The sequence below is a fragment of the Canis aureus genome, chromosome 15, assembly GCF_053574225.1.
Source record: "Canis aureus isolate CA01 chromosome 15, VMU_Caureus_v.1.0, whole genome shotgun sequence".
Classification (NCBI taxonomy): Eukaryota; Metazoa; Chordata; class Mammalia; order Carnivora; family Canidae; genus Canis; species Canis aureus.
The window spans coordinates 21,304,090-21,329,708 of record NC_135625.1 but is presented as its reverse complement, the minus strand read 5'-3'; the positions used below and the strand labels follow the sequence as shown (position 1 = coordinate 21,329,708).

At 40.4% G+C, this 25,619-nt stretch overlaps 2 protein-coding genes across 6 annotated transcripts; one reads left to right on the top strand and one right to left on the bottom strand.

Moving 5' to 3' along the window:
* Positions 1–42: 42 nt before the first annotated feature.
* On the top strand, positions 43–21,369 carry UFSP2 (UFM1 specific peptidase 2). Of its 5 annotated transcripts, XR_013352688.1 has the most exons (14): positions 43–180; positions 3,440–3,508; positions 6,203–6,386; positions 6,687–6,753; positions 9,044–9,201; positions 9,575–9,767; positions 11,636–11,782; positions 14,597–14,761; positions 14,967–15,091; positions 16,647–16,723; positions 17,614–17,738; positions 18,870–18,925; positions 20,369–20,516; positions 21,206–21,369. XR_013352688.1 is itself a non-coding variant. In XM_077848729.1 (13 exons), exons 1-13 carry the CDS (start codon positions 141–143, stop codon positions 20,427–20,429), a joined length of 1,467 nt encoding a protein of 488 aa, XP_077704855.1. In that variant the 5' UTR covers positions 43–140; the 3' UTR covers positions 20,430–21,369. The 5 variants fall into 5 exon arrangements, 3 of the variants coding, with proteins under 3 accessions (XP_077704855.1, XP_077704858.1, XP_077704856.1); XR_013352689.1 differs by lacking the exon at positions 18,870–18,925; XM_077848729.1 differs by having other exon boundaries at positions 20,369–21,369.
* Positions 21,370–21,439: 70 nt separating this feature from the next.
* On the bottom strand, positions 21,440–24,756 carry ANKRD37 (ankyrin repeat domain 37). Its single transcript, XM_077848744.1, has 5 exons — positions 24,581–24,756; positions 24,228–24,380; positions 22,879–22,970; positions 22,129–22,332; positions 21,440–21,677 (listed from the first exon to the last, which is right to left on the bottom strand). Coding segments are annotated over exons 1-5 (477 nt in total). The 5' UTR covers positions 24,608–24,756; the 3' UTR covers positions 21,440–21,676.
* Positions 24,757–25,619: the final 863 nt, after the last annotated feature.

Sequence of the window (25,619 nt, the reverse complement as noted above, 5' to 3'; positions counted from 1 at the left end):
CCCGTTATCCATCCGCCAAGAGGTGTGGCAAGATTCGTCCCTCGACGTTCCGCGGGGCATGTCGGGAGTTGTAGTCCGCCGTCCCAGGCTCCGCCCCTCGTAACGCCACTTCCGGGCCAGCGCGCTGAGCCCTTGGGCTGATGTGGGCGCCCCCATCATCCCCGCGGCGGAGCCACCGTGGTGAGTACCTGTGCTCGCCAGCGACCCCGCGCTCCCCCTCGGACTCTGGTAGCAGCGGTGGGGCCAAGCCCTTGGAAGGAGCTGGCGCTGGCGGGGCCCGCGGTGGTCTGGGCCGGCTTCCTCTCGGTCGGCCCCAAACAGGCTGGACTAAATGTCCCGGCTCAGCGGGGAGGGGGGCGGGGGCGGTGACCCGGGCGGCCCGCGCCTCCTCCTCCTCAAAAGCACTTCGAGAACCAGGGGCTATTTGGATTCCTCAACGGTTTGAAGAAGTGTCGGCCCGGTTCTCCTAATTGCTCAGCCGGGGCCCTCCAAGCCCTATGGCGGAGGTAGTGTCCTTCAGGGATGCTTTTCTTTGCACCCTGCGCTTCCTCCCAAATTCACATCTCCAGCTTTTAAAGCTGTGTTGCGAGCTCTAGGTCTGTTCCCACTAATTGCACCTTCACTTTGGAGGACTCGTGTGTATTTCAAACTCAGCAGGTTCAAAACTGACTCCCTGTTTCCCGCCTCTCCTCCCCCCCCATCCCACACACCCGCTCTTCCTCCAGTGAGCCCCATTTTTCGTGACTCCACCGTGTTGTGCAGACCGAAACCCTCGAAATCATCCTTGGCTCTTCCTCTTCTAGACTTCTGAACATCTGAGTGATAATCAGCCCCTGTGCATTCTGTTCTCTGTGTGGCCGGCAATGGTCACTGACTCTGCCCCTGCCATCCCCGTCCTTGCTGCATCAGATCCGAGCATCTGCGGGGGGAGGGGAGGGGGTTGTCTGAAGCATCCTTAGCATCCTTTCCAGCAGATCTTCCCCCAATCTGTGCCCCTGAGTAGAACAGGTTCTCCATCACCACCACCACCACCACCGCCCACCCCACCCCACCCCCGCGGTCTTCCCTTTGAAATTAATACTGATACCTACTTACCCTTCACATCTCAGTTTAAATTTTATTTCCATCTTGGGCAGCCCGGGTGGCACAGTGGTTTAGCACCTGCCTTCGGCCCAGGGCCTGATCCTGGAGACCCGGGATCGAGTCCCATGTCGGGCGCCCTGCATGGAGCCTGCTTCTCCCTCTGCCTGCCTCTCTCTCTCTGTGTGTGTGTGTGTGTGTGTGTGTCTCTCATTAATAAATAAATTAAAAACCTTGGGAAAAAAAACATTTAAATTTTATTTCTATCTTTTGTGGGAATCTTCACATTTCTGTGAAATAGTAGATTTTTGCCATTTTACAGAAGAATACAAAGGTGATCAGTTCCGTTGTGCAAAATCATACACAGTTACATTTGCTCCTGCCTGTCTTTTTTAACTTTTGTCGTCGTCCTCAGTATTTTCCATGGTCATTAAAATTTTTTTGCTCCAGACAACCTGGGCGGCTCATTGGATGAGCATCTGCCTTAGGCCCAGGGCCTGATCCCGGGGTCCTGGGATCCAGTCCCTCACCCGCCTCCCCGAGGGAGTCCGCTTCTCCCTCTGCCTGTGTCTCTCATGAATAAATAAATTTTAAAAACTAATTATTTGTATAGTATATACAAATATACCTAATATTTGTATGGTAATATTGTTCTTTATTTAACCAACTTCTTATTGATTATTATTTAGGTGGTTCCTTTTTTTTTTTTTTTTTTTTGCTATGATGAACAACAGTGGACAAAATTGAAGTTAATTTTTTACGGAACTTTGATTATTTCCTCAGAACAAACATACAGAAATAGAATTGAGGCAAAGGGTATGACCTTTCAACAGATTAGAATTTCTGGAATAAGTAAAAGCAATCATCCTTTAAAAAATGTGGCAGGAGGCACCTGGGTGGCTCAGTTGGTTAAGCATCCAACCTTGATTTCAGCTCAAGTCATGATCTTAAGGTCGTGAGATCAAGCATGGAGCCTGGTTAGGATTTTCTCCCTCTCCCTCTGCTCTTTCCCTCCCTCTAGTGTCTGTCTGTCTGTCTCTCTCTCTCTGAAAAAAAGAAAAGAAAAGTGACAAGGGTATTGAAAAGAGAATAATAGTAATGGTACCTACTTCATGATGTTCTGAGGCAGAGGGAGAAACAGGCTCCACATAGGGAACCTGACATGGGACTCGATCCCAGGTCTCCAGGATCATGCCCTGGACTGAAGGCGGCGCTAAACCACTGAGCCACCCGGGCTGCCCCTGTTCTGAGGATTTTTAATAAATGTCCAATCCCTTATCAAGGTACCTTTTACATTTTATGAGATCAGTAATTGTTACTACTTATTCACTTATTTCAAAATAGGATTCTTACTGTGTAGTGTGGTTCTTCAGCCTGATTGAGACCTTTTTTTAGTATCTGATAAAGTCTTGAAACCTCTTAGATGTTCCCTTCCTCTCTCTTTCTCCCCTCAACAAAATGATTCCTGTCATTTGCCATGTCATCAACTACTTGAAACTCAACATATAAACCCACATTAAGAACTACTAAGAGATTCCATTTTACAAGGGCTTTTTCCCTTTATAAGTTGCAAGCATTTTCCTCTGCCTTTAAGTATTCTTCTAAAGCATATGTGTTTTTCATAGCTGCATAATATTCATAATTGTTTTTACTAATCTCCTGTTGCTGACATTTAGTTTAACATCTTTTCACCTGGATCTTTGTTTCCTTCACAGGTTTCCTCAGACTCCATTTCTAAATACAGAATCACTAAGCCAAGAATGTGAATATAAGACTTCTGAGTCTTATGGCCATAATTGCCCTGTGACCACTTCTACAGTTCATATTCCCACCATTAGTTTCCTCTCATTGTCTTGACCATCAGTGTCATCCTATTAGATTCAATGTTCTTGTCCCATTCTAAAACTAGTTCTTTACCATTGATGTTTTCCTGTCATTCTTAAACACATTGCTAAGATTGTAACAAAATTTGTTTAGAATCTTTGGTCCTCAGCCTTTTCACATTAGAATCACTGGCATAGGGAAGTTTTGAGATATCTCTATGCCTGGATTCTCCCCAGATCAATTGATCAGAATCCCTAAAGCAGGATATGTAAGAATACTTACACTTGCAGCCCAAGTGTAAGTAATTTTAAGCTCCTCGGGTGATTTCAATGAGGAACAAAGATTGAGAACCCCTGATTTTGAATTCAGGGTGTTTTATTTTTCTGCATAAAACAAAATCAACTCATGAAATAATTTTTAGAATCAGAATTAACTAATGCCTTAACCCAAACTCAGGTAGAGTCTCATTTGTATGAGGATAAATTTATTTTGTTTTACAAAGGAATTTTGATTCTGTTTGTCTCTGTAATTTCAGAGGCTATGGATATACTCTTCAGAATAAGAGGAGGCCTTGATCTAGCTTTTCAGCTAGCTACTGCTAATGGTAGGTCTGACCAGAAAACTCTCCTTTTTTATTATAAAGTTGATGATGAAATATACTGGGAACTTTTTCATTTTGCAAATGAAACTGAGTGAGAGATAGGATAAATAAATGAAAATCATAGTTAGTAAGCTCTAGAAATTGGATTTAAACTTAGGCACTGTGTTCCAGCACCACCACTAGCCTGTGAGGCTCCTCTGTACAAATTAGAAAAAGATGTCCCCTTTCTTAAAAAAAAATTTACTGCCCACTGGCAGAAAATTGTCAGAATATATATAAATATCCACACTGAGCACAATGTAAATGAGGCATGTAGATTTGTACATTGCACACTTGCACCTATACAAAACTCTGAGTCCCCAGATCCTACACTGTTGGAAGTTATGTTGTTTTGGAATGATGTATGAATTCTATGGGAGAAATATCAGCAGAGTTTGTATAAAGCAGACTCTAGGATGTCTTCCTCTTTCTGACTTGGGCTAAGGCCACAAACAGAAGTAAAGAATATCAGAGGAGGAAGATGAGGAACTGTGTTTGAAAGGTGTTTCATTTGAGATGCCAGAGTATATCAAGTGCAGATTCCCAGCAGGCATCGGGTAACTTGAATCTGAAACTTAGGGGAGTGTGGTCAGGCCTAGAAAGAGAGAATATCTCTGAGGGATGATCGTTAACACTGTGATAATAAAATCACTCCTGAAAAGTATGATCAGTGGTGTCAGAAACCACAGAGAAGTTCAGAAGGATAAGGAATGAAAAGTGCCAGTTCCACTAGCTGGTCATCATTTCCTGGCCCCATGGAAATAGGAAGGGAAAGAATGTAGAATGTTCTTTCTGACTCATCCCTTCATGCTAAATAACTTGTTCTCCGTCTTGGTCCATTCTAGTCCCCACTCCTGATGAATGAAAGTATATCTCTGGGACAGAGACCCAGGCATTATTAAGCTTTCTGGGTGTTTGTAATGTGCCATCAAGATGAGAACCAACTTACAAAGACTAAAACTCATTTTCAGGTCTATCTTGTCAGCAAAGTGTAGTTGTTCGGTAATACGTTACTTGTGTGGTTAATGCCTTATATTTCACAACTTCATATAAATTGAAGATATACTTTATTATATATGACCTTATTGCAAAGTATAATTAATCCAGTAGTTAGTAGATACAATAATGTAATTTCAAATGTAAGCAAGGCCTACAATGCTTTCTACCAAGTAATTAATTTATATGAGTTTGTCTTCCGACTTGATTATATTCCTCCTACAATATTAAACTCTTTCAAACACTCAATGAAGGAAATCATTAATGAGAAAATATAGAGAAAGGAGGTGCTTAACTTTAAAGACATCACAATTTTTTTAGATTACTTTACCTCTTGGTTCTTCAAGGATATACAGAAGATAATCCAGGAATTATGTTTGTCTTTTGTAGTGCAGCTAAGAATCTTTAAATTTGGCTTTCTAAAACATACCAAGATGTCTTAAAATCTAACCTGTTATAAGTAATCTTTTCTCTACCACAACCCTGAGGTATTTATTTATCAAGATATCAATGTGATAGTTAAATAAATATTTTAGCCACAAGGTTAAATAGGTTTAAGATTCAAAAATATAAAGCGAAAATAAATATATATGTATTGTCTTTTTTTAATATATCCTCTTGAGCCATGAAAATGTTTTGCATATTCCAAAAATTGCAGTGAATTAAAAGGAAATCCCTGAAAATGAAGTCAAACAAGTGTCAGGTTAATGACACATTACCAAAAAAAAACTGTGACTTTAGAATACAGTACTTTGGTTGTACAGTCTTAGTGAGATGTAGTCCAAAGAGAAAAACAACACCAAAAAGATTTAAATTTCATTCAACAGTTTTACTGCTCTAAGTTACATGGTATTTTGAAAGTAATTGGTGTCCTCATACATTGCTGGTGTGACTATAAAATGGCATAGCTCCTTTGGAAAACAGTTTGGCAGTTCCTCAAAAGATTAAACATAGAGTTACCCTGTGACCCAGCAATTCTACTCCTAAGTGATCACCTAAAAGACTTGAAAGCAAATATGCACACAGTAACTTACACACAAATGTTCATAGCATTATTCATGATAACCAGAAAGCAAAGAAACAATGCATGTGTATATCAGCTTATAAATGGATAAACAAAGTGTGTTGTATCCATTCAAAGGAATATCATTCAGCCATAAAAAGAAATGAAGCACTGATTTATGCAACAATATGAATGAATCTTGAAAGTACTATACAGAGTGAAAGGTAGACATGAAAGGACACATACTGTGTAATTACATTTATAGGAAGTGTCCAGAATAGACAAATTTGTAGAGACAGACAGTAGATTAGTGGTTGCTGTGGGTAAGTGTCAGAGGAATGGGGAGTGAGTGCTGATAAGTGTCAGGTTCTTCTGGGTTGATGACTGTTCTGAAATTAGATAATCATGATTGTAAAACCTTATCAATATGCTAAAAGCAACTGAATTGTATACGTTAAAAGGATGAATTTTGTGGTCTGTGAATTTTATCTCAATTTTTTAAAAAGAAAGGCAAAATGGTTTTTTCATATGATTGAATCCAGAGACTAGTTCATTGGTAGTCAATTTTACTATGTTCTACTTTCATGTGTTTGGAACCATTCATGTTGAAAAGTTTAAAATTTTTCATATTAACTTCTATTTATATTTTTATAATTTAGAAATATTTATCAAGAAAGCACTAAAACATGTGCTGAGTGACCTGTCAACCAAGCTTTCTTCAAATGCCCTTGTGTTCAAAATCTGCCACAGTTCAGTGTACATATGGCCAAACAGTGATATTAACACCATCCCAGGAGAATTGGCTGATAGTTCTCCTTGTAAGAGCATAATGCGCTTTATTCAGTGAGTATGTTTGAAAATTGCTAGAAATGTTTTCAAAATGTCATTTCTTACTGTAAACATCTTTGTCGGGCAGCCCGGGTGGCTCAGCGGTTTAGTACTGCCTTCAGCCCAGGGTGTGATCCTGGAAACCCGGGATCGAGTCCCGTGTTGGGCTTCCTGCATGGAGCCTGCTTCTCCCTCTGCCTGCTTCTCCCTCTGCCTGCTTCTCCCTCTGCCTGTGTCTCTGCCCCTCTCTCTCTCATGTATAAGTAAATAAAATCTTTTTAAAAAAATAAACATCTTTGTGTATTAAACGTTTAGCTTTGAACAGGAGGAAGACACAAAACGAAAATTTATGAGAAAGAAAGACAGAAAGGTACCAGACATGGTAAGCAAGTCACCTGTCTTCTTGGTGTTAAAAATATATAATCCTTTAATTTGGACTGGAGTGATAACTGAGTGATTATTTAATGCAGCTCCCTTATTTTTTACAGATCAGATTATTGAGGTCCAGAAAATGACTAGTCAGAGGTTCTATCTCTGTTGTACTCGTCTAAGATTTTGTTCCATATTAATATGTATCTCAGTACATACCTTTTTGGGGATTCTTTCTTTGCTCCCACAAAAATACACAGCTCGAGAATGTTTACAAATTACTTAAAAATAAATAAAAAGGAATCATCCTGAAACATGACAGTGACACATTATGCTGTGAGAGAGTAAATAATACAGAACTTACTTTTCTTCACATTGTTCTTAGATCTGCTTTTTAACCAGTTATTGAGGACCTGCCAGATGCCACAAACTTGGCAGATCCTGGAGGTAAAAAATGGAGCTACTTCAAAGGAGGAAGTTGTATGAAGTTAATATGACTACAGTGCTTTCTTAGACTGTTATGGGGAAATAGGCTGGACATGATGTTAGAGACGTAGGTGGGGGCCTCTTCAGAGGAAGCGGAACTAAGCCAGTAGCTATGGTCATGAAGAGGAGGGAAGGGATACAAGAGATATTTAGGGGATAAATGGATGATACTTGGAAATGAACTGGATAGGGGAATGACCATTTTCTTGCTCTGGTAAAGATGATGGGGAAAGCATGAGGTCAGTTTCCATCATGAGACATCCACATGACCTATTAGATTTACAAATATGAAACGTACAAAAAAACACGTGGGCTGTACATCAAATGATTTCATAATTACCAGTAGTTGGAGCTTGACATTTTGAAGAATACAGGTCAGTTATCTTGTAGGATGTTCCTCAGTTGGGGTTTGTTTTAGGTTTCCTCATCATTAGTTCAGGTAGTACTCTATTGGTAGGAATAAGAAGTAATATCCTGTCCTCTTCACATCATATTAAAGAGGTGTGTGCTGTCAGTCTGCTCCTAGTAGTCATCATGTTAACTCTGATCTCTTAACATGGTGTCTACTGGTTTCCTTCTCTGTGAGGGCACTATTCTTTTCCCTTGTAAGTAGTAAGTATCTCGTGGTAAGATACTTTGAGCTATATATATGTGTGTGTGTATATGTGTGTGTGTGTGTGTATATCTCCTATTCCTCACCAAAGTTTTACCCACCACTTCCAGTATCAACTGATCATTTTTGCCTGAGTCCAACATTCACCTGATGATTACAAAGTGGTGATTTTTCTGTCATTTCCTTCTACATTTATTAGATGACATTACACCATAAAGAAGAGTTGTTGTTCCCTATTTATTATAGGCATGGAAGCATGGGTTTCTATTTTATGCAATGAGTTACTATCTATTACTCTTACTGGTTATTTGGATGCTCACATTTTCCAAGATTTGGCCAATGAAAGCTTCTTCAAGCTGGCTCCAATGTCCTTCTGATGGTATTTTTGAGTACTTCCTACTTTCTTCCACAAGATGTTCTAGGCACATCATGTACTGTCGATGTTCCAGCTCAGAAATCAGCCATTTCTCCCAGGAGCACGCACATGTATACATACATACCATATGTATATTCATACACACACAATACATTCCTATTTATTTATCTAAATTATATTTCCAATTCTACTTCTCCCTCACACAATTCATAACTTTTTGCCAGTGAGAAACATGGCTTCCAGTATTCTCAATGTTTTGCAAAAAGCAAAAAATTTTGTTCTATTTCTATTTGTTCAAAATAGAAAGTATTTTCTGAGTGGTTACTACGTACCACAGCAAAATCAAACCTACTAATGGTGTTCAGTGTATGTTTATGGTTTTCTTTCTTTAGACCATGGGTTTATAATTCTAATGTATTTTCTAAAGTTCCTTTGGTTTGTGGTTATTGTATCTTGTTTTTGATTTTTTTTAAGTCTGTACAAAAGCAGAATAATATATGAATCCTGGTGAACTTATACCAGTTTTAATGTTTATCAACACACACATGCTCTCTCTCTCTCTCTCACAGCGCACACACACACACACACACACACAAATGTTTAAAAGTATATTTATCAACACATGGTCAATCTGACTTCATCCTCACTTACCCTCTGCCTCTCCTCAGATTATTTTGAAGCAGAGAAGAGTTGTTTTTTTTAAGATTTGTATTTTTAAGCAATTTACTGTAATACAGCTTTCTGTAGCCCTTAAAAAGTCCTTTTACTCGCCTTTTATATTTAATGTTCAATGTGCTAAAAGTTGACTATTACTGTTTGTCTTTATAGCATCAAATAGTAAATATAGATCTTATGCTGGAAATGTCAACCTCTCTGGGAGCTATAACCCCCATCATTGAAAGAGAAAGTGGAGGACATCACTATGTTAGTATGACTTTACCTGTTGACGTAGTTCTATCTGTTGCTCCAGAAGAAACATGGGGAAAGTAAGTGTTTTGTTCTTCTACTGGCACATTTAAATAAGCACTCCTCCCCAGAGTATTCAGAGCCCATTTTTAAAGATCATGTAGGCATATCCAGAATTGTTGTTATTTTTACTATGATTTATTCCTTGTTTGTTATTAAACTGAGTCATCTAGTAATTAAATGTTTATTTGGAGGAAGTAGAGTAGTATACAAACCTATAGGATTTTCCCTTTAGCTACACAGAGGAAATACACAGTTTACTTAACTTTGCATAATTTAATAATCTTGGTCTAATCAAGTTTTTTACTGTATTTGGGTTATCTTAACTCTCCACTCTTATTTATCATGGCCACTATAACTTTTGTTAATGCACTCAAATATTTCCCTTCACAGAGTTCGTAAACTTCTAGTTGATGCAATTCATAACCAACTAAGGGATATGGAAAAGTGCCTTTTGAAACATATGAAAGGAACATCTATTGTGGTTCCTGAACCACTGCACTTTCTATTGCCAGGGGAAAACAATCTTGTAACAATTTCATATCCATCAGGAATTCCAGATGGTCAGCTGCAGGCTTATAGAAAGGTAAAACCAATACATTTAACCTTAGAAAAACTATGACCATCATTCATTTTCTATTAAACATTTCTAATAAATAGAAATTCTTTTGTGATTTAATATGAAAGTAGAATCAGACTGCTATTTTTACATGTTACTTAATTTGTGTTGATATGTAACTTTTTTAAAAGTATATTAATGAAAAAATATGCTAAGCCATATGTAACATTTTGATTTCAGACATTCAGTGTAGTTCATATGTTCTGTGAACTTTTTCCATAATGAAATACCGAAATGAAAAGATGCTTACATGCCTGAAGCTGCTGCTGAGTGTTTATAAATAAATTCCTTTTCCCTTCTGTTACTTTCAGATTTGTGAAAGAAACAAGATTACAGTTAGAGAAGGAAAGTTAGGGATCCCTGGGTGGCGCAGCAGTTTGGTGCCTGCCTTTGGCCCAGGGCGCGATCTTGGAGACCTGGGACCGAGTCCCACATCGGGCTCCCGGTGCATGGAGCCTGCTTCTCCCTCTGCCTATGTCTCTGCCTCTCTCTCTCTCTCTCTCTCTGTGACTATCATAAATAAATAAATTGAAAAAATATTTTAAAATATTTTTTAAAGAAAGAAGGAAACTTAGAATTTATAGCTAATTCTGTGTCAGACTTATAATAATACTTCATCCCCCACCACCCAGTATTATTTGGGTTTTATTAGAGACATTTTGAAAGAAGAATGGTCAACATTCAAAGAACTGAGATTTATTAATGAAATGACTGGTATTGGAGTACATATCTTTGATGTATGGTTTTGCCTGGCACCCATCAAATTATACCATGGGAGCATCTTGCTCATCTGTCCCTGGGAGGAGGTGGAGTACTGTATCCCTCAGCATCGTCTGTTAGTGCTGGTGGAATTGACCTACAAAGGCACCAGATGGTCCCATTCCAACTGAGAGAGGACTTAGGAGATATGAAAAAGAAAATGTCAGGCTTTACAAAGGAACGGTCATGTTTTTATATAGTTGGGAAAATTTTACACGTTTTAAACGTGTATGTGCATTTTAATTTTGATGCCATATTTTTGGTTTCCTACCACCAATTTCTCCTAATTTAATCCCCACCACTTGTATTTGTTAAGTACTCTAATCATGACTTTTCAAAATACTGTCATGCAATTCTGTCATTGTTAATTATAATTTACTCATTCACAAGGCTGTTTCAAAACCAGTCTTTAGCCTGAATGTCTTTTAACAGACTGTGTTATAATAAATAATTAATTTGAAATCATGTTATTTTTCACTCGGACAAATTACAGTCAACCCTTGAATAATACAGGTTTGAACTGCAAGAGTCCACTCATTCACAGATTACTTTCAATAAATACAGTACAGCACTGTAAATGTATTTTCCCTTCCTTATAATTTTCTTAATAACATTTTCTTCTGTAGCTTGCTTTATTATAAGAATACAATATATAATATATAATATAAATGACGACAAAATATGTATTAATCATTAACGTGTATGTTATCAGAAGGCTTCCAGTCAACACTAGGCTATTCATCTTTTGAGGAGTCAAAAGCTAAATGTAGATTTTCGACAGTGTGAGGGGTCAGTGCTTCTGTTCCCTGTATTGTTGAAGGCTCACTGCATTTTCATTTTTTCTGTGTTCCCTTCCAGTTTCTACCCATATCCGTGGAAAAACATTTATAACTCTCATTTGGCTTTAGTTTAAATCTCACCCTCTTTGACCTTTGTGAATTATAAGTGTTTGACAACTTTTATACCAATATATAGGTATCTTTTTTTTTTATATCTTTAGTTTGAGTTTCTTTACTGATGAGCGAGGAATCTAACATTTAACTTTTTCCTCTTCTATTGATTCTGATTTCATTTAGGAGTTACATGACCTCTTCAATCTGCCTCATGACAGACCGTATTTCAGAAGATCTAATGCCTATCACTTTCCAGATGAACCATACAAAGATGGTTACATTAGAAATCCACATACTTACCTCAATCCACCTAACATAGAGACTGGTATGGTGAGTTTAATAATTATTTATGGAGTCAACTGATCGTCAATGTCAGTGGTATTTTTGTTTGTATCCAGTGGAAGTTTTAAGGATCGATTCAGAATGTATGTCGTCTCTAAAACAAAATTTACCATTCGTTTCTTTTAATAATCATTGCCTAAATAGCAGTATTCACAATAGTCTAAAAAGATAGGGAATAGATAGTATGTACCACATTTTTCCTACTAAAATCCCATTCCCTAATTTATTTAAAGGCTTATCCCCATTTATTTTCATTCTGATCCTGAGAAATCACACTAATTGAAGAGCATTTTCTCCCCAAAGCATGTTACTGCGCAGCAAGTACCCAGGTGCAAGTGGTGGATCCTCACTTACGGTAGCTCAAATAAGTGGATTGGCGGAGCGTGGGGAGGGGTTCTTTAAGGACATCTCTAGACAGGAAGAAAGGATCTGCTAGGCATTCAAGAACAGGAATACTTGCTCAGCCCAGCCTCTTAGAGCAGAGCAGCCCTGTAACTGGCAGCCTCCTGTCTCAGGTCTCCACTGACTCTTTGGTGACATTTCTACTGCTTTCCAGGGGAATGCTTTGATCCTGACTGGCCTGCTTTTACTCTGTGTTTTCTCAACCTGTTTCCTCATTGTTTCCAACTGTTTCTTACCACCCTCAAAGCTGCTCACTGCCCATATCACTTCAGCTCCATTCCCACCCCATACTGCCTGATTCACTGTACCTCTCAACTTACATTCCCAAGAGGAATTGTCTGTTACGTCATGGCATTTATTCAGTATCTGCTGAGTCTCTATGTGCTTTGTAAGGAAATCTTAAGAATAAAAAATGAATATATGATATCATGTCTACCTAGAGGACTTAAGGGCTCACTTCTAGTCCTGGCCATCAGAGTGCACTGAGGACAGTACCTGTATCCGCAAGAGCTGTGGACAGACCAGCTTCCCACGGAGAGACCCAGGCTGGGCACTTACCATTACATGTGGACAGATGAGTCTCTAGTCAGCACGTCAATGATACTAAATCCTTTCATATATTTTGCTTATGTGGGAGGAAATCCTGGGAGACCTCTTCCTGGTTAAAAATCTTGCTCTGTCACAGTCCTAGAGTCACAGAATACGCAATGCAAAATGTAGAGTCTCTAACAACATAACTCTTGATGGCTTTCTAGTAGATGATTGCATAGATGTCTTCTCTCAGACTGTATTTGGAAGTCCTCTAGATAGGGTAGGTGTATTTATGTAGGTATGTGTATATGTATTTTTACTAATTTCTGACTCTTTTGCCGACTGGCAGAAACAATTTTTATATGATACAGATTCTGAAATTCATTGAGACATGGGCATTTCCTGTGAATGCTATAGAAACCAAAAATGTGGTATTTAAAATGACAAAAATGTATGCTCTCAGTTATGGAGGCCACAAGTCTGAAATCTCTATCAGTAGGCTGAAACTAAGGTGTTAGGGGGGCCACACTCCCTCCAAAGGCTTTGGGGAGAATCCATCCCTTGCCTCTTCCAGCATCTGGTAGCTGCCAGTGCTCCTTGGCTGCATCACTCCCATCAGCCTCTGTGGTCACTTCGCCTCCTCTTCTCCTGTGTCAGATTTCCCTTTCTCCTCCCTCACAAGGATACTTTGTGGTTGCATTTCAGGCCCACCTTGGATAGTCCAGGAAAATTCCCCACATGTTAAGATCTTTAACCACATCTGCAAAGGAATCCCTCCCACCCTTTTTTTTTTTTTTTTTTTTTTTTTTTTTTTGCCTTTTGATCAGATAAGGTAGACTCCACAGGTTCTAGGGATTAGGACATAGATACCATTTGGGGACCATTTTTCAGCCTACCACAATGTTCTAGTTATAAATTTTCTGTGTGTGCTTGAGAATATATTGTCTAATTGTTGGGTAAGGATTCTATATCTGTCCATGCCTCCTCTTACCTAATTTTTTAAAAAAATAATACCAGTTTGTGGGAAAAAAATTTTAAAAACATATTCTTAACTTTATACTACAATAAAGAAGTTATATGACCTTGGCCTTTATTTAAGGATACTTAAATAGCATTCCTGGGCTGTAATCAATGGCAGATTTACAAAATTGAAGAAATATTCTTCATATATCCCATCATATGGCTCCTTTCATTCTTTTATTCCTTCCTTCTTTCATCATTTATTCAACAAACGTTTATTATCTATTAACCGTTTGCCAGACCCACTGTAGAAGCTTGGGCCCAGAAATAAATAAGATAGTATTTGCTCTTATTTAACTCACATATTAGTGTGGTTAAGCAGAGATTTAAACAGTAGTAAGTGTCAAGTGGTGCTCTGAAAAATAAATAAAGCAGGATAGAATGACAACCAGAGCAGGAGATGGGTGGTGAGGGGGTAAGCGTGCCATTTTTAGGCTGGGTGATCACAGAAGGTTGAGCAGAGACCTGAGTGAAGTAAGGGGCAGAGCTGCAAATTATTTGGGAACAAAGTGTTCCAGGCAGAGGGAACTATAAGGCTTTGACATTAGATTGCCCCTGGTATACCTGAACCTAAAGCAGAGCAAGCAACAGGGAAAGTGGTACAAGATGAAACTGGAGAGGAGGCCAGAGGGCAGGACTTGCCAGGCTTTATAGCCTATGGTAAGGACTTGGAACATTTAATAAAAAAACAAGAAAATATAATGTTCAACTAGTTTTCTGAAGTCATTTTTGTAAGGAACTAAGGTAACTGTCTAGCTCTGCGAACAGTAAACTTGGCTTGGATGTGTGTATAAAATATGTGTATCTATCCTAAGTTAGTATGTTACTATATTTCTTCTTTTTATCTAGATTTATATGGTCCAGGGTATCTATGGCTATCATCACTATATGCAGGATCGGATAGATGACAATGGCTGGGGCTGTGCTTACCGATCTCTGCAGACAATCTGCTCTTGGTTCAAACACCAAGGCTACACAGAGAGATCCATTCCAACACACAGAGAAATTCAGCAGGTACAGAACATGCCACTTAAAGTTATAATCAATTGTACATTTCATTAGCCTTAATATACTATTAATAATTATTATTACCTCATGGTATAGACTTATTTCTGTTTTGAAGCAAAAAAATATACTGGTAATCAGGGAAGAGATCCTAACTGTAGTTTTTAATAGCTGTCTTGTATATGGATCTTTTTGTGTTTTTAAATACACAAAGGCCCTAGTTGATGCCGGGGACAAACCAGCAACATTTGTTGGATCACGACAATGGATTGGATCCATCGAGGTACAGCTGGTACTGAACCAACTGATTGGTGTAACTTCAAAAATATTGTTTGTCAGGTGAGGATACTTTAAGAAATTAGTGAAATCCTTTCAAAACAAGTTTGTCATTTTATTAAAATAAGAGGAAAATTACATATTTCTCTTTCTCTTCCTCCATGCTGTTTTTACTTCCTCTCCTCCATGTTGCCTCATTGCTTTATAAATCTCATTTTTAAACCCTAAATTTTTTGGTTATTTTTTAGAAGACTTTGAGTTGATGAATAAACTTTGTGATATATACTTGCAGGTTGTAGGCTTAATTTTAGCCAGGAAGAAGAAAACTTGGAAATATGTCAATTTTGACTAGAGTTACAGAAAATCGACTTTTTTTTTATCCTTAAGTCCTTAGAAAGTCTTGAAAGAAGAAAATCAAATTTGATCTGTGACTGCTTTTTCTTCTTAAGATGTCAATAAGCTAATAATGTGTCAAAGTAATATAGTCATTTTTTCCCAATACAGTTTAACCGTAATTCTAGTATTAAAACATGAACATGTGATCTCAGAGCCCTGGGATTGAGCCCTGCATCAGGCTCTAAACTCAGTGTAGAGTCTGCTTGAGATTTTCTCTCCCTCTCCCTCTCTTCCTCCCCACCCCACCCCCACCCTGTATTCTAAATAAATACATCCTTAAAAAAATAAAACTAAAAAATGAGCAAATAGTAACTAAATAATATTGATTTCTATGACAATAGCTAGCTTATTCCTTGTTAGTAACCTTATGTTTTAAATAAGTTTTCTATTATAATAATCTCAATAGATATAGTAACATTATCCTTTTTTGTTCATGTGATTATGTCCAAGAACATATGATTTCACAATTGCAGTTTGGATTTTCTGTGGAAACCAGAACTAACAAATAAATGATAGATTAAGTAGTGAAGCATATGGTGATGAAAGAGTGAACATTTTGGCACATTAAAATTTTGTATGGTACTAAGGATTAGTACCACCCAGCACCTCCAATCTAAAAAATAATCTCCTGTTATCTGGCTATCTTTCTCTCTTCTCAAGAGTACAAATTGTGTAGGACATTGTACTTGAAATGCCAATAATAATATGTTGTACTTGAAAACATATTGCAGTTTCCACTTTGGTGTCACAGATAGTGTCTATTTTAGTCCCAAATCTGTCCTGTCCATGTAGACAGGACAGGGGTGATTGGTCCCAGTCTAAAGAAGAGGAAGTATAGACTGTCTGATGGCAAGAAGACAAGAAGAACCCAGGACTTAAAACTCATTCTTCTGAAATTAAATCCACACATAAGAGCCCCGTGGCCATTGAGGTGACCACTTTCAGTCTTCCGTTAACAAGCAAAGAAGCAAGGTTTTCTAGCTTGCTTTTAGTGGCCTAGCACATTTAGTGGCCTTAAATACTTAGAGAGGTTATGGTGTTTTAAGTTCTTCTCAAGTCAGTTCCCTACTACTTAATGTTAGTTAAATTTATACCGTTTTTTTTTTTTTTCAATAACCAAAAAACAAAACAAAAAAAACAGTAGAAAACACTGGCTCCCAAACTCCTTATTTGACATAAGTGTGAGAAATCATTCATCTGATGGAAAATGATTTCTTTCTAGCCAAGGTTGTGAAATGGCCTCTCAAGGACGGGAGCTGGCTAATCATTTCCAGACTGAAGGAACTCCAGTCATGATCGGTAAGGTGTTTTGGACATCTTGGGCTCTTTGAGTAAAGGGGAGAATATATAAAATTTATTGTTAATATAAATAATGTCATAATATCAGTCATTTTAAAACATTTTAAAATTAGCTTTTACACCATTAATACTGATCTCTGGATATTTATTTTTCAGTTTGCAAGGTGGGAGGAAAGTTATAAAAAAGATTGTAATAAACAGAAGTAAAAGCTAAGAAGTGCTAACTGTTGAAATACTTAGAGTCAAGAGCAGTATAGAAAAGAGGCCACTCAATTGAGCCAGTTAAGTCATGGTGTTGTCTCTAACTTGGCTGGCTATGTGACATCATATAAATTGCTTCACCTCTCTGGGCTTTATAAATCATTGATCTAAACGCTGATGATTTTGTGAAGAATAAGACTTGATCTGTGATGACAGAGGGCAAACAAACACTGGACTATAAAATATGCAGGCAGACAGATTTTAGCAGAATATCAGAAAGACCTGAACAGGGAGGTGGGCTGTCCCACTGGAGGTACTCAGAGCAGAGGCAGCATTGTCCATATGCTGAGAGAGGCATCACAGCAGTGACTGTGATCCTCATAGCCCTTTCTAAATCCAGTTTAGGTAATTCCATGGATATGGCAGTGGAATATAAACCTGCTATGATTACAAATATGATTGAATCTTTTCTGATTTTAAAGATATAATTCTTTAAAATATCTTCTCAGAGTATACTTGACATTATCTGTGGTCTTTAGTAATATAAGCTAGTCTATTTTAAGGTGTTAGATCAATTAATTGGCAAAATAATCTTTTTAAATTGAAATTGGAATAGGAAGCTGAGATTCATATATGCCTTTTCATATTTCATATATGCCCTTTCATATTTCATATTTCCCTTGCTATAGGAGGAGGAGTTTTGGCCCACACAATACTAGGAGTGGCATGGAATGAGATTACAGGGCAGATAAAATTTCTGATTTTAGATCCACATTACACAGGCGCTGAAGATCTGCAAGTTATTTTGGAAAAGGTAAGTATCTGTTTAACACAAATTTAGATGCATGGCAAAGAACCTGGAAGAAAAGGAGACCAAAATGGCCATTAACAGAAAGATTATGAAGCAAGGGCTGTGAGCCACACTCGAGGTATTTCCAGGGCTGTGAGTAGTATCCGTCTAGATAGGGAGGACAAACCAAAAAAAAAAAAAAGAAGATAGGATAAGAGGGAACTAACATGAATTGCAGAGAACAAAATTTAGGTTAGATTTATGAAGACTTTCTTAGTTATTAAACTTAATGGAACAAAGAGTTCATATATTCCTCTGGAGATGTTACAGCTTTGCATAAACAAATGTATTAAAATAGAGTGGATTAAATAACCTTATAATTGTATTATTAGCCAAAAACAAACTAAGCAGTGTGTTAGATATTATGGAGGCTTACCTACTTCTAATTTATTTACATATAGTTTAATCTCATTCTATAAAATATTTGAATTTGAGACAAATTTAAGAGTATTCATTGATACTAATAATATCAGTGAAAGGAGTTATAAATGTAACTTAATTTATAGGCAACTAATTCTACATGTGAAAACTCATATTGGCAAGTATAATAAGACTTAATTAACTTGAATTTTAACTTCTATATTCTTTGCCAAATATATTAAAATCACAAAAAAATGCATACAACTTTTTCAGCCACAAACCAAGGAATATATCGTACTTTTACCCACTACCCTTCATTTTTCTCATATTGTCACTTAAGTCAATATCATTAATACCAAGAAATAGCTTTCTCTAAACTTTGAAGTTATAATTTAATTAGGTCCTTTTTTTAAAAAAAGCACAATTCTTGAGAAATTACGTGGTTTAGCATTGAAATTCATTGGTGAGACACTTTCAGAAGTTGAAAAGAATGTAACTGCATGAGGTTACCAAAGCCCTAAGGATAAGGGGTTTGAGTATGTGAAGAGCTTTGGGGTGTGTATAGCTGAACTCTTTATAGGCCAGTTTAGTATTTTATCAGCGATAAGACTATAAATACTAACAGGATATAAATGTGTCCTGCATTTTTCTTTTAAAACATTTGGACTTTTAAATCTATGAAATGTTTTTGGCTGGTACATGAAAATGAGATCAGTATTTATTCTCTTTATGTAGCAAAGTATCCACCTATTCAGCATGAAGTACCTAATATGTGCCATCCACTGTCCAAGGTAATAGGGGCATTACAAAGGTCTTTAAGAAGCTCTCAGTCTAGTGTAGAAGACAGAAGCAATCTAAAAAAGTATTCCCAAGAAAACATATGGTTCTCTAAGGTGGAGTTCACAACAAGGCTGATGCAGTAGGGGGATCCCTTAGAGACAGTGAAAGGACGTCAGACGTGTTCCCAGAACTAAGCAGTCTTAACATGATTAGAGCTGTCGAAGAGGTTTGGCTGGAGGGAGAGGCAAGAACTAAAATTGTGAGCCAGGCAGAGAAAAAGAGCATTTAGATTTTATCTTAGAGGCAATGGGAAGCCTTAATCATTTTAATTAAAAGTGTGATATAGATAATAAAATTACTGCTTTCTGGCTGGTTTAAGGAACTTTGCAGTACAAGGAAGTGTGTAGGTAGTGTTTTCTGAAGCAGTTGGATAGAATAAGGCATTGTCCTGGATTACTTTCTCTGTGGATTGTACTGTCCTTCTTTGCTAGTTCTATTTCTGAAGAATTTTCAATGTTAGAAAACCCTTTGCCCTGTTAGCACATAATAAGGCACCATGAAGCCAAGGCCTGGCCATCACTAGAACTATTGACTCTCACTTGACTCAAGAATCTAGAGCAGTGTCTTATAGCCTGGGCTGCTATAACATAACACCATAGCCCAGGTGGCTTAGAAACAATAGAAATTTATTCCTCACAGTTCTGGAGGTGGGGAAACCTAAGGCACCAGCAGATTTGGTCTGGTGAGCCCCACTTACTAGTTCACAGACAGCAGTCTTTTTCACTGTGTCTGCACAAAGTGGAAGGGATCAGGGACCTTTCTGGGGCCTCCTTTAATGAAGGCACGCACTAATCCCATCCATGAGGGCTCCACACTCATGACCTAGTCACCTCCTAAGGGCCCCGCTTCCACATACCATCACCTTAGGTATCAGCCATTAGGTTTCAACATGAATTTTGGAAGGACACAAACATTCAGTCTAGCAAGGGCCCCGTAGGGAAAGTTCTGCCTCTGAGCAACCTGTCTACCGTCTTGTGGAACTTTCCCATTTGAAGTTTCCCACTTTCCCATTTCCCAGACTAGTTGCCTCAAGAAAAAGAGCATGGCTCCTCTATCTATTCTCATCAGTTTCTGGTTTGGGCACCCTCTCTACTCACTTCTCCTTAAAATAATTTGAGTCTGGTTACGTGGAAAAGACCTAAAAGATTAAAACAGATAGTATAAGCCTTTATTCATCCGGAAGAAAACAGATTTTAGCACATTAAATTTATTAGAAAAGCTTTTGCTAAGAAAGATAACAAAAAAAAAAAAAGTACGTATAGAAACAGGTCTCAAAGACGGAAAAAAAACACAAATTTTGTGGTTACGTGGGAACAAGGAAATAGGACTGATGGAGGATTTGACTTTTACTTTCATTTGAACTTTTATAATGTGTATCTTGTTTTTGCAATCAGAAAAACAGAAAACCTAAAGAGCAGCTCTACTCAGCCCTCCAATCTCCACACTACAAAATAAAGCTAACACGCTATCTGCTGTAGAAATCATAAACTTCAGCTCTAGATCACTGCAGAGTACACAGCAGCTTCGGAGTTAGGCGAAAGAGTAAGACCACAGCACTTGTCACTCACTGGGTGGTATTTATTTTAAGAGTTCTGTCTGGCCTCCTCACAAGCAAAGCATTTCATTTCAGAATGCTAGAACTCAGACTAGTCATTAGCTGGGTCTTTAAGAAAATTGACGGCCCTAGAGAAAATTTGATGGACTTTTGTATTCACAGTGAGATTTTTGTTTGAAAGTAATTTTCTCTGCTGGGGAAAAGGATGGAAAAGATTGGAAAGTGGAAGGACAGTGAAGGGCAATTCAAGAGGCCAGCAGATTTCTCCCTGCCACATTTCCTCGTAGCTGAGATGCACATCATGATCCCTAGAACAGCCTTTAATGGATCACAAAAGCAGATTGCCCATTCAACTATTACCTGCCATTGGCTACCAGAATCATAAAACTTAATAAAAGTGTGGTATCTGGAGTAATGTTACCATAACGAAGCTTTTTCTTTTTTTTATCATTTTTTTGGTTAAATACTATAGAATTGACTTTTTTTTTTAACTCTATCTGAAATGGACCCAAGTATGTTACTTTTCTGTGCTTTATAGAGTTCAGATCTTTGAGTTATATAGATAGAGTCTTTTCTGGGATCCAGTTGATGGAACAGGATTGTAAAATGTTACTATTTTGATCATGTAATCCTATAATTTAGTAAAAGGTTTTCCTATCCCTTCTCCCAAATCTAGGGCTGGTGTGGATGGAAAGGCCCAGACTTTTGGAACAAAGATGCTTACTATAATTTATGTCTTCCTCAGCGACCAAATATTTTTTAAAGTATCTCAGACTCAAATACTGTAGTAAAGTTGTATTATAAATTTGTTAATAAAGACAAAGTTTAACTTCAGTTAAATCCTGGGTGTAGTCTTGATGGTTTAAAGTACAAGTTTTTTCAAAGGCTGTAGATACTCCACAAAGAAAAGTTTATTCTTTAGACATTCTTTAATAACTTAAAAGACAAAAAGCACACACAACCAAAATATTACAAGCATGTAAAAACATGTATTCTTAAATGTTATCTTCACTTAGAAGAAAGTTTTCCTCCTTCTTAGAAGGAGTTGGGAGATACACCTGGTGAGCCAAAAGCCATAGCTTAGAGCTGAGCAGTAGATCTGCACGGAGTAAAGGCTTTCTTCAGACCTTTTCAGAACCAACATGAATCTGTGATAAAACATAGTGACATTAAAAACTTTTTTAAAAAGGCTTTCTCCCCATCCTTCCATCATGCAGGATGATTTCCTGTTTCTAGAATCAGCAGTAGTTACTACAACCAGTATTAAAATGTCTTCTTGAAAATAAAAAGATACACTGAAATAAGACTGCCAATATTGGGGCAGCCCTGGTGGCTCAGCGGTTTAGCGCCGCCTTCAGCCCAGGGCCTGATCCTGGAGACTCCGGATCGAGTCCCACGTTGGGCTCCCTGCATGGAGCCTGCTTTTCCCTCTGCCTGTGTCTCTGCCTCTCTCTCTCTCTCTCTCTGTTCTCTCATGGATAAATAAATAAGATCTTTAATAAAAAAAAAAAAAAAAGACTGCCAATATCTAAATGAAAAAAATTAACTGTGCTGAATAAGCAATCCCCGAGGGAGGAAGAAAACAACTGAGTTACGTACCAACATTTCCTTTTTCCAGTTGTATTTTCTGCACTTCCAAAACTTCGTTTCTGTCTAAGCACTGGAACACAGTGATCTCTATCGGATCGGTCACTCGATTTTATTGTCTGCATACATTTAATTGTTGTAAGAAACTTGGCACATTCTAGAAATCCACATGCCCACGCAAGATCTTCAGCTGTTTGCCCATTCTTATTACATAAACTGAATTTAAGACAAAAATTGAGTTACATAAAAATTGACAATTGTTTAGCTTTTTTTTTTTTTTAATAATCTCTCTCTACAAAAGAGCTTTGGACTCATACAAATGTTGGTTTCAGAATACAAGCAGTAAAGGAATCCAAGAAATTCCAATATCCCCTCCTATTGCATGCTCAGTGGCTAGCACAGAGTTCAGCACAGTGAACATTCCATTTCTGAATGGATAAAAGTGTGTTCTGTGCTCAATCTAATAAGTAATACAAAGGAAATCAATATGAACTTTTATAGAAGGGATTATCCCAAACCAAACCTAAGACGTAATACTGTCAAAACAGATAAAAAGAACTCCACCTCCGATTGCTAAGGATCCATTTTTTACTAAAATTTAATAGTATTAGGTATTGTTAACAGCCTAAGTTAACATTTAAATAACTAAACGGTCAATTAGGCAAGCATCATTTTTTTTAAAAGTACATAATTATACTTCAGGAGTCTGATTAGCTTAATCCAAGAAAATGTGAAATTTGAAACCACTGATTTTATACTTACTCAATTTGGGCATCACTGGCTACAAGCAGGCTAAGGCATTCCAGACTTCCAACTTTTGCTGCCTTGTGTAGTGGTGCTTCTCCAAAAACATCCTTAAAGATAAGACAGTACATTCTAGGCTCTCCCCAAAACAATTTCTGTGGAAGGTGGCAGGGGAAGTCTAATGACTGTTTAAGTAAGCCAGTGAGAACTACATTCTACTGAAGTTTTTACTTCAAAAAAATTTTTAATAAAGTCCACTTTGTGTTCTGTCAAATGCAAAATTTCCAGAAATAAAAACACATGCAGCCACAGCTCCATACATTAAAATTTAAGTGAATAAAAGTGAAGTAGAGTTTTACAGAGGTAAAACAGTTTACAATTGATTTTTAAAAATTTTTTTTAACAGTTTGCAATTTAGATTCACCCTACTTTACGGGTCGCCTTGGTGGCTCAATGGCTGAGCGTCTGCCTTCGGCTCAGGGCGTGATCCGGGGGTCCTGGGATGGAGTCCCACATCGGGCTCCCCGCAGGGAGCCTGCTTCTCCCTCTGCCTAAGTGTCTGCCTCTGTGTGTGTCTCATGAATAAATAAGTAAAATCTTTAAAAAAAATAAAAGTAAATAAATTCACTCTACTTTAAATTCAATATAAGATCGTAAAGTTCTGCAGAAAGCTCTCATGGTTATGAGTGTGCCTCACAACCGTTATTTAAGTAATTACTGTACTGACCCTTTTAACCTAGTCCTGTAGCAACTGCTCCCTTTGAAATAACTGTAGACCTGTGTGCGCTGTGCAGTGCGGCAGCCGGGAGCCGTACGATGCCTAATGAGCACCTGAAATGTGGCCAGACCAATGTGGCCAGACCGAGCTGAAATGGGCTGTAAATGCAACATACATACCAGGCAGGTCTGAGAAGAAAACGGAAGATGGGGGATCCCAGGGTGGCTCAGCGGTTTGGCGCCTGCCTTTGGCCCAGGTCGTGATCCTGGAGCCCTGGATCGGGTCCCACATCAGGCTCCCGACATGGAGCCTGCCTGTGTCTCTGCCTGCCTCTCTCTCTCTCTCTCTCTTTCATGAATGAATAAATAAATTTAAAAAAAAAGATATATGCAATGTTTTTTACACTGCTTGCATATTGAAATATTTAGGTAAATCGAGCTAAGTCATAACATTAGCTTCCTGTTCCACCTTCCTAACGTGGCCACGAGAAAATCTCACACCACGGAAGCGTCTCGCTCGAGTATTTCTCTCGGGCACCTGGGCCACGGGCTGACGGAGGCCGAGGGCAGCAGCCCTGGGGCGCCGGCAGCCGTCCGGGCGGCGGTGCGTGGGGGCGGGGGCTCGCGGCCTCGGTCCGTCACCTAGTTACCTGCTGGTTGAGGTCAGCGCCGCTCTGCAGCTGCCACAGAAGAAAGCAAGCAAGGCCGCCCCCCGCGGCCAAGTGGACAGGCGCCTGCTCGCAGGGGTCCGGCGGCGCGTTGACCGAGGCCCCGGCCTCCAGCAGGTGCTGCACGCCATCCACCTGCGGGGGCAGAACCGCGGCTCCAGCTCCCGCGCCCGCCTCGCCCGCGCCCGCGCCCGCCTCGCCCGCGGCGGCACGAACGCCCCCACGCCCCAGATCTAACCGAGGCCTGACCCGGCCGCGCTCGGCGCCCAGTCCCCTCGCTACTGCCCCCGACAGACAGACACACGGGCCGCCCGACAGGGAAGGGGCCGTCTCACCTCCGGGTTGCAGTCCAGCAACTGCATCTTCCGCCTGACGCAGAGGACCGGAGGCCCCGGGCCAGTGCAGAGCGGCGGGGCGGTCGCCGCGGGCCGGGAGGTACGAGTGCGCGGCCGGCCCGGAGCCGGGGAATTTAGATTGCCCGGGCCGCGGGCCGCCCCCGCCCCCGCCCCCGGCCGCCGCCCGCGCCCCGCCGCGCCCCGCCGCGCGCCCAGCCCTGCCCTGCCCGCCCCGCGGGAGCCGCACGTACGCAAACACCCGCACGTGTCGCCGCCCGGCCGGCGGGGGAGGCCGGCGGGGGAGGCCGGCGCAGGGCCGCCCGCTGATTGGCCGGCCGGGAGGCGCAGCCCCGCCCACCGCGGGGCGGGGCCCGGAGTGACCCCCGCGGGGCGCCCGTGCGCGTGCGCCGCCGAGGCCGCGGGGCGGCGGGGTCGGGCGGCGGCCATGAGGCGCGCGGAGCTGGACACGTCTCACGGCAGCGGGCCCGGCCCTCTGGTCCCCGCGGAGAAGCCGGAGTCGCGGGCGCGCACGTAACCAGGAAGCCAGAGCCCCGCGCCAGCGCCGCCTTGGGAAGCCGCCGAGCGTGCAGCTGGCGCCGGGCCCCCCGCCCTCCGGCTCCCGAGGAAGGGAGAGCTGCTTTGGCGTCACGTTCAAAATCTCCCCCCGCCCCCCACCGCTCGCCTGTCCCCGACGCCCTGGGCTTGGAGGGGGGGAGCGGGGGGGGGGGGGGAGCTGGGGGACGGGGGGAGGGGAGAGGGGCTAACGTGGTGGGGGGATGGGCTTGACCCCGGGACCGCTCCGCCCCCCCTCCCCCCCCGTGTCCCCGACGCCCTGGGCTTGGAGGGGGGGAGCTGGGGGACGGGGGGAGGGGAGAGGGGCTAACGTGGTGGGGGGGATGGGCTTGACCCCGGGACCGCTCCGCCCCCCCTCCCCCCCCGTGTCCCCGACGCCCTGGGCTTGGAGGGAGCAAAGCGGGGGCTGCCGGGTGGGGCGGCGAGGGGCGGGGAGGTTGGCTAATGTGAACGGAGGTGATGGGTT

Coding starts and splice junctions, on each gene's coding strand:
- UFSP2 (XM_077848729.1), top strand. CDS start 141: ATGTGGGCGCCCCCATCATCCCCGCGGCGGAGCCACCGTG. Junction 181..3,439: donor CCCGCGGCGGAGCCACCGTG/GTGAGTACCTGT, acceptor CTGTAATTTCAG/AGGCTATGGATATACTCTTC. Junction 17,739..18,869: donor TGCAAGTTATTTTGGAAAAG/GTAAGTATCTGT, acceptor CTCTTTATGTAG/CAAAGTATCCACCTATTCAG.
- ANKRD37 (XM_077848744.1), bottom strand. CDS start 24,607: ATGCAGTTGCTGGACTGCAACCCGGAG. Junction 24,381..24,580: donor TGCTGGACTGCAACCCGGAG/GTGAGACGGCCC, acceptor CTGCCCCCGCAG/GTGGATGGCGTGCAGCACCT. Junction 22,971..24,227: donor GCGCTGACCTCAACCAGCAG/GTAACTAGGTGA, acceptor CTTATCTTTAAG/GATGTTTTTGGAGAAGCACC.